The 9,180-nt window shown below is 41.0% G+C and overlaps 1 protein-coding gene across 1 annotated transcript; it reads left to right on the forward strand.

Annotated features, from left to right (window-relative positions):
- Positions 1 to 637: 637 nt before the first annotated feature.
- On the forward strand, positions 638 to 4,130 carry LOC140761246 (auxin transporter-like protein 2). Its single transcript, XM_073098508.1, has 7 exons — positions 638 to 936; positions 1,043 to 1,228; positions 1,321 to 1,433; positions 1,543 to 1,726; positions 1,825 to 1,922; positions 2,540 to 3,005; positions 3,565 to 4,130. Exons 1-7 carry the CDS (start codon positions 763 to 765, stop codon positions 3,904 to 3,906), a joined length of 1,563 nt encoding a protein of 520 aa, XP_072954609.1. The 5' UTR covers positions 638 to 762; the 3' UTR covers positions 3,907 to 4,130.
- The last annotated feature ends 5,050 nt before the right edge of the window (positions 4,131 to 9,180 follow it).

A 9,180-nucleotide genomic window follows, 5' to 3' on the forward strand; every position in this document is an offset into this window, starting at 1 on the left:
GATTCGACTCTTGTCAAACTCTTATATTGTAAATCGAAGGGATAGTTTCGAGAATCCTCAATTTATACTTGGAGAGTTTTAAGTATTTAGAGGGAGTCTTTAACTTTTGGGATGTTAGTTTAAAGATTGAGATTTTTTCTCTTTTGTTTCACACCCTACGTTTTCAGTTGTGATTTATGATAGATTTCATAGGTAAGGGGGAGAACGTTACAGGAATTCACTAGTGAAAAGCTACACTAAGATAAGAGTTTCAGATATAACATTTCTAAGTATGGACGCAGCTCTCCTGATAAAATATTTATAATCACGATTCACGAACTTATAGCGGTGGGAGAGACTAACTCGGGAACAGGACGAGTGGCTCGTGCAGTAGAGTAAAAAGCCACGCCCGCACGAGTGCAAAATTATATTATTTTTCCACAATTAGATTAACAAAATTTTAAATCTAGCTAATAATGACCAATGGTGCAAAACCAGGGCCACTGTTCCCTTCGCCCAACCTTTCTAAAACGTCTCCCAAGAAGTTAGCGGTTTAACCTCTCAAAGCACCTTTTCTTTTACCCCCTAAGAAAGAGAGAGCTCTTTCTTTAACACTACCCCACCATTGGCTTTATAAATATAACACTAGCCCCTTTCTTTCCTCTTAGAGCACACCTCATAGGAGAGACATACGCGATCTACTTCTCAAACAAGGAAGAAGAGATATAGAAGAAGAGCATTAAGGGAGAAGTGGTCGAAGCTAAGTAAAAAGAGAAATAAGAAATGGAGTCGACCTCAAATGGGAGCGACGACAAGGTGGTGGAGACAGTGGTGGGTGGGAGATACGTGGAAATGGAGCAAGAAGGTGCAGATAAAACGGTCAAATCACGCCTCTCCGGCTTTCTCTGGCACGGGGGCTCGGCTTATGATGCTTGGTTCAGCTGTGCCTCTAACCAGGTTTAATACCATTATTTTTTTATTCTGTTTTGCTTCTTCTCTTCATTCTTGGGTTTAAGTGCATGGATTTAAAGCCTTTGAGAGTTTTGTTTTGTTTGGTTCTCAGGTAGCCCAGGTGCTGCTTACGCTGCCCTACTCATTCTCACAGTTGGGGATGTTGAGTGGGATTCTTTTCCAACTTTTTTATGGCTTGCTTGGTAGCTGGACGGCTTATCTCATCAGTATTCTGTATATAGAGTACAGGACTAGAAAGGAGAGAGAGAAGGTGGATTACAGGAACCATGTCATCCAGGTAACTTAAACTCTCTCAAGGTTTAACATTTTAAAAATACACATTTTTCCCACTTGTTATATATATTTTTTCTAATCTTTGTGTTAATATAGTGGTTTGAAGTATTGGATGGACTGCTTGGGAAGCACTGGAGGAATGTGGGATTGGCCTTCAACTGCACTTTCCTCCTCTTTGGATCTGTCATTCAGCTCATTGCTTGTGCTAGGTACCCACTCTTCTCCACTGGGAAGTAAATATAATGGGTATAGATATTATATATAGTAACTGGAGATCTGATATTGTTAGCTTTGTCTTTGTGGGTGTCATGCATGCAGCAACATATACTACATCAATGACAAGCTGGACAAGAGAACATGGACCTACATCTTTGGTGCATGCTGTGCCACCACAGTCTTCATCCCATCCTTCCACAACTACAGGATCTGGTCCTTCTTGGGCCTGGTCATGACCACCTACACAGCTTGGTACCTCACCATTGCCTCCCTCCTCCATGGCCAGGTATACAAGTATCTCTGATATTTGTAACAACAACAGAAGGAATACTTGTTTGAGCTATCTTTGTTTACACTGATTTGGTATATATAAATGGGCGGCAGGTGGAAGGAGTCAAGCATTCGGGTCCAACCAAGATGGTCCTCTACTTTACGGGTGCAACAAACATTCTCTATACTTTCGGAGGCCACGCTGTTACAGTGTAAGGCGACAAAGCTCTCGGTTCTCTAAACCCTACACCACTTAAATTTAAAACAGAAACAAAAACAAATCACACTTGCCCATGTGTTGTTAACCCCTAGCTTTTAGTTATTCTCACTTGCTACCTTTATTTACTAACCTTACAACAAGCATCGAGGCAGATGTTACTTGTTCTTTCACTATCAACAAGAGCTCTTCTCTGTGCGTGGTTTTCCTACGTAGTCGTCGCTGTCCTCTTCATGTGCTTTCCTTTTCTTTATTATTATTATTATTATTATTATTATTATTTATTTATTTATTTTCTGTTCGATTATATTATTCCCAATAGAGAAAAGACACTTGCCTGTAATTCTTGTTCCTCTTTTGTTTCTTTCTGTCTTACTTGCAAGCAAATAGTTCAGTTACCAACTCTCAATACACCCAACCCCATCCCCCTTCTTCACATTGGTCACCTAGTTTGGGGTCCACATGTTTGTTATATCACATTGTCACCAGTCACTCGCTATATACTTCTATCATATTCGTAGTTTGCACAGTCAACCATGTCTTCCCCTGCAGCTGCTAAAACCAAGTCTATCATATCGCATGCGTCTTTAACGCATATATTAACGCGCGCAGGGAGATCATGCATGCAATGTGGAGACCGCAAAAGTTCAAGGCGATCTACCTAATGGCAACGCTGTACGTGCTCACACTGACATTGCCATCGGCGGCAAGCGTCTACTGGGCGTTCGGCGACGCTCTGCTAACGCACGCGAACGCGTTCGCGCTTTTGCCGCGAACGAGGTTCCGCGACTCGGCGGTGGTGCTGATGCTAATCCACCAGTTCATTACGTTTGGGTTCGCGTGTACACCGCTCTACTTCGTGTGGGAGAAGGCAATTGGACTCCATGATTGCAGGAGCCTGTGCAAGAGAGCAGCAGCAAGGCTGCCGGTGGTCATACCTATTTGGTTCTTGGCTATCATATTTCCATTCTTTGGGCCCATTAATTCTTCCGTTGGTTCACTGCTCGTTAGCTTTACAGTTTATATCATCCCTGCATTGGCCCACATGGCCACCTTCAGATCTGCCCAAGCCCGCGAGGTATATACCTAAGACTTGTTTAATTACTGCTTCATTTAATTATTATCTAAATAACTGCAAATTCTATACGTAGTTGGCTGCCTAAAATTTGGAAACAAAATAGTACACGTGGTCCCATAGTACATATATATGATAGGCCAGACACGAACAGTGTTCCCGTACATTTACTTGTCGCATGCAAAAGGAATTGGACAAATTGCTAAATGCCATAGTCTGAAAGAAAAGGTGTAAAGTTTTAATCGAAGAAAAAGATGCTTGAAATTTTCGAAATTTTGAAATCCATGAAAGGAATTTGTAGGTGTTCATGCTTGTCTAGTATTAACTAGGAGAGAGAGAGTAATGCTAGATATAATAAAATATAATGTGACCATATAATTTAACACTGCCAAGTCTAACACCAATAGTGTTTCTCTCATTTTCCATCTTTTCCAGATATTATTAAAAAGGATTCACAAAATTTCATAACTTCTCTAGAGATTGTTTATAAATTTTTCATTGTGATCATCGAACTACTAGCTCTGATACTATTTTGTTATATTAAATTTACAATGCATTGCAGAACGCGGTAGAGGCACCACCGAGGTTTGCTGGACGGTGGATCGGCGCGTACACGATAAACGCATTCGTGGTGGGATGGGTACTAGTGGTTGGATTCGGGTTCGGTGGCTGGGCCAGCATGACCAACTTCATCCACCAGATTGACACATTTGGTCTCTTCACCAAGTGTTACCAATGTCCACCACCACCACCACTATCGCCTGCATTTCCTCTTCCTTCTAATAGTCCACTCCCAAGCAATGCTCACAACTCAACAACAATGCCAACTATTGCTAGCCTCTCACCCTCCCCTTCTCCCTCACCTTCTTACTTTTCTCACCGTCCTCACCACCGTTATGGCTGAAAACAAACTGCATGCTTTCTTGTCCTTGATGAGCTCTCAAGCCTAAAGCAGCATATAATTACATGAGAAGAAGTTTTTAGCTACTAAGTTTATAGTAGTAGGAGGCAGTAAGTAGAGCGAGGTTATGAGGTGATTAGGTTAAGTATGTGATCTTCTTGTTACTTTGTCAAGAATATTGTAAGTTGAATGGAACTATATAAATTAAAGATCTGGGTTGGCTTTTACTTTTTCCCTTCTGTTATTCCAATGCTTAATTCTGACCACTTTTACCGTTTGTTGCTGCTAACATTATGGGCTTACTGCGTGTACTGCTAATTTATCACTGCGAGGATAGCTTGGTTGCTGTTACTGTAAGCTTTACTCCTTCCCAATGCCCAATATTTTGCGCAGTGGACAGCAAAACAGCTGTCTGAAGTGCAAAACAATATAAAATTTTGAAGTTCCCAATGCTTACTTGTTAGGCATTACCTGACCATATTTAATAATGGGATACATTTAAAGGAAAAACCTTAAAAGGAAATATTGCCTGCTGCAAACTATTCATGAAACATTCTAAGCTTTAATGTTTTGGAATACTTCATATAATTATAACTAAACTTTTTTCAATTAATATCGTAATTGCTATAGAAGTTAATAGTGAAAATAGGGTGGTTTTTCATAAATTTCCTATATTTATGAGATCAATAGTCCAAATGCGGGGAGCTTAGTTAAGTAGAGAGATTGGACTCACGGGTGCGAAATAGCTAACGTTTGAGATGTGTCCACTGGAAAATTAAAGAGGAAGAAGACAGTTAGTCGTCCTTTGCTTTGGCAGTCTGGTAAAGAGAAGCAGAAAGGAATCCCTGGTCAAGGAGTCCATTTGGCACTAGATTTCGAACCACCCTTCTTTTCATGGATTGGCATACATCATCTACAAGAAGAATAAGAAAAGCTAAGAAATAAAGAGGCTTTTGCGCCTCTACTTTGTAAGCTTTTCAAGGGCCCGTTCTCTCATGAAACTAAGAAAGCAAAACAAACAAGGAAAGCATCCATGCTTCCCTCTCTTTGCTTCAAGTTACAAGAGAAAATAGTTATATTAAAAAGTGGCTGCAATTATTATTATTATTATTATTATTACTATTGTTATTATTATCTTCCATGTTATCCAAAGATTCTCAAAGTTTTAACTTTTCAAGGGCAGCTAACTGGAGGGAGGTGATGGGGCATTGCACGGAGATCTAGAGATATGATGAGACATAGGGATTGAGACTATCAATTCCGGTGAGTTTAATCCTGACTGCTCTAAATTTACAACTGTTTGTATCTAATTTTGAGCGCGATTAAGGCTTTAAAATTCACATGATTACACCCCGGCATACTTGTCAAGAAGTGATATCTCGTTAGTTAATTTCTGCAATTTAATGGAAGATGTTGATAACTATATGTGAGAGTTTAATCTCATATTAAAAACAAATTAAAAAGTGAATGAATGTATATAGATTATAATGTCTTTATGCAACAAGATTGTGTGAGGAGACCATAGATTCAATCCAACTTTTTTTTTTCTTTTTCTTTTGAGTAAAATCCGTAGACAATTTATTAAAAAAGGAAGTTTCAAATGGTGGATCAGTCTAATTCTAGGGAGTATTTTTGAGGGCTAGACTGACAAGATCATACCATTATTGGCTTTGTTCGTGAAAGAAATCTGGATGGATGAGTACATATTTATCCATCTAACACATTCTCTAATCATTGGCATGATAATCCAATCGAGCTCTTTGGTAGGGCTGTTAATGGCTTTGACAACTGTCAACCAATTGTTCGTTGTAGACAACACACTTGGTCTCTCAAAAATTTTTGGTGATGGATTTGGAAAAGTATTGCTGCAATTACAGCGATGGATTTGGAAAAGTAGGTGCTCTTTCCTGTATATTCTTTCCTCACTCCTCAGAGCATTGCTGCAACCTTTTATAGCGATGGATTTGGAAAAGTAGGTGCCTTAGGCTGCATGCTGAATGACAATGCCAGCCCCTCCCCTCCCCCTCTCTCCATAAAGCGTCAACCCAACATGCCAAGAGATCAAGAGATCTGGACTGCAAGGCAGAAGCCAGGGATCTTGAACAAGTTGTCTAATGTGCGAACTAATAAAGGCAGGGAGCATAGGCTTGCCTTTGAAAATAAGGTTGCATCGGTTATTCCAAATAGCCTAGGCAATGGAGAAGGCATACGCAAGTTGGACCTGACTAAGCTCCTAAAGCTACTTGAGGATCCAAGCTTTGAGAGAGAGATTGCATGGCTCTAGCCTGAGACCAAGGGGGCCAGCAAACCAAGTAGCTTAGACCAAATGGCAATAGAGAAGGATATGTTCAATAAATTCAAGAGATTCAGATCAGGCTGGGCAAAGCGGATCTACTTAGGGCATTCTTCTATTGAGGGCAGTTCTGATGAGATGGCACCTACAACACATTGCCATATGAAGGTTCTAACCTAAGGAATAGCTTGTTTACATTGTTAGATTGCTCTTCGAAGGCGGAGGATTGAAGGCTCGAGGTAGAAGCTCCTTAGTTTCCTTTAGCAAGAGCTTTGAAAGCCAAGGAAATAGAAAACTTACCTAACTTGGAAGTTGTCCAGATGAGTCTATCTAGCCTATTGAGGGAGGTTAGGCTGACAAAACTTTTGGTGATAGCGTTGGCTACAATAGCATGAAAGAGCAGCTCAATAAGATCCTTGTTCCAATAAGCTCTCTCAAAAATAAGAAGATCCTATATGACACGATCTCCACTTGGGCTAAGGTTTGATCTATCCCGTTTTTTAGATCTGGGCAGGATCTAGCATGGAATTTTAGCAATGGATCTCGTAAGATGCAGCTGTTGGATCGACGTAAAATTTTGATATGTTGTAGCCCTAGAAAAGAGCTTTCCAACAAATCTAATTTTAGGAAAATCGGTATGTGGGATCTTGAGATATCATCCGATTAGTAGACGAACGTTAGAAAGTCTGTCTATGGATCCATGGATGGAGGCATGAGATCTTAGGTGATGATGGGTGGTGGTAGACCAGTAGTAATGGAATGGCATCGGTGGATAAGTGGTGGTGGAAGGGTTATGGGTGATGAAGGGGTTAGGGTAAGGTAATAGATAGATTGGAAGAAGGGGGAGGAGTGGGCCCCTAAGGGACTAGGGTGAGTGGTCGGCCGAGGGAGGTTAGAAGCGGTGGCACCGGGGAACGAGAGAACGAGAGAGAAGAAGATCAAGGAGACTAGGGCAAAACTCAATTCATTCAATAATGACTCCTTATTTGCCATCCACACCTTTAGAGGCTAACTAAACAATTCAAAAATGGCAATTATTAACACTAGAAATAATGGATTTTCACCGACTACGTTCGAACGCACATTTTGCATTCTCTGTATTTGCGAACCTGATGCAGGCATTCGTAAGCGCGTTTGAATGCACTCTACTTGCATTCAAACGCAATATACAGAAAACTTTTTTTTTCTATAAACTAAATACTAAAACAAGAATAAAAGACACCTGTAAAGTGTATCTATGCTCCAGACGATATCGGTGAAGCCCGAATCATATCACTATACTAATGAGGTGTTCTCCGATATTGGTAGGTATAAGAGGTGAAGTGAGGGAATCCAAAGATCTTTCATGATGGAAACAGACTTGCCATCGCTAACCTCCCATCTAACATTTCTCCGTAGCACTTCTCAAACACCGAGAGTGGACCTCTAGGTCCAAGACAAGCAATTGCTAGGGCGAGTGATGGGTTTTTGTACCAAAGATAGGCTACGCTACGATTCCTTCATGATTTGAATGTATTACATGAATCAGTCCGTATAACTGTGGGAAAATATTTATCAGATATTCTTCAGTAGTCAGAAAATTATGAAACTAATTAGGTTAGGTCCGTAACTTCCTAATCTACAAATTTTGTATTTATGCCCTTCACAAATTCGAACTGTAGCAGGGACTAAAATACGGAATAACATAGGTGATGGTGGTGGTGATGGGTGGAGTGGATGTTACGGTTATGGATGGATATGAAGATGAGGGTAGATTGTAGATGTGATTAAGGAAAGTAGACAAAAGAAACAAAGTGGTCGAGATCTCAATAAAGAGGGATAGCTCGACAATCGAGGGAGATTTTAGGAGAAACCTTGCCAACTGTAGAAGTGGAAGGATGGTGAAGAGGTTCGAGGAAGGAGTCTAGAGAAAAGATAGGAGGCAAAAAAAAATCAATAATCTAATAGTATTATGAAGTTGGCTGCCATCCACATATTAATAAAGGCAAGCCAACAAGTCCTAAAACAATATAAAACCCTAATTCTAGAGGATTTCTGTCGATCGCGTTCGAACGTGCCCGATCACGTTTGAACGCACTCAAAAAGCTCCATCTCTATATGTGCGAACGCGATACAGGCGTTCAAACGCTGGCGTTCGAACTCGCCCGATCGCGTTCGAATGCACAATATGCATTCTCTGTATTTACGAACCTGATGTAGGCGTTCACAAGGGCATTCGAACGCGACCCCTCTTACCCTCAAGGTAAAAAGTTAAGGAAACGCTCTAAGATATCAGTCTCTAACTCCCATGTGGCCTCATCAGATGACTTGCCAAACCACTCTACTAGAATCTCCATCTCCAATCTGGTACCATGTTGTCGTTGGCGTCTAGCAAGTACACGAACTGGCTCTACAATCTCTATTTTCTCTAGTAGCTCCGGTAGAACTGATCCAACGATTTCATGATCTCTAATGCATTCCCTCAACAATGAAACATGGAAGACAGGATGCACTCTCGACCCCTCCGACAACTCCAAACAATATGCAACTGGACCAATATGCTCCAACACCCGAAACGGACCAAAGTAGCGATGTGCTAACTTTTGGTTATGTATCAGACGCAAGGTCACCTGTCGATACGGTTGCACCCTCACAAATACCTAACTGCTGATGTCGAACTCCTGCTCCCTATGGCTACGATTATAAACTTGCTTTATGCGGTTTTAAGTAAGTTTAAGATGAGCACGCAATCTCCTCAATGTTGTGTCTCTATCCATCAATGCTAAGTCCACCTCCGTCCGGTCTCAGATGCCACTAGATCATAAACGCGTAACGTCGGAGCTGTGCGTCCATACACTACTTCAAATGGAGTCATGCCAATGTTGCTATGGTAGGCAGTATTATAAGACCACTCCGCCCATAGTAAGAACTCCAACCATCGTCTCAGCATCTCTCCAACAAAGCACCTCAAATAATGCTCAATACCTCGATTAACCACCTCGATT

Source organism: Typha angustifolia, chromosome 6 (genome assembly GCF_048772165.1).
Source record: "Typha angustifolia cultivar Huaian chromosome 6, ASM4877216v1, whole genome shotgun sequence".
NCBI lineage: Eukaryota > Viridiplantae > Streptophyta > Magnoliopsida > Poales > Typhaceae > Typha > Typha angustifolia.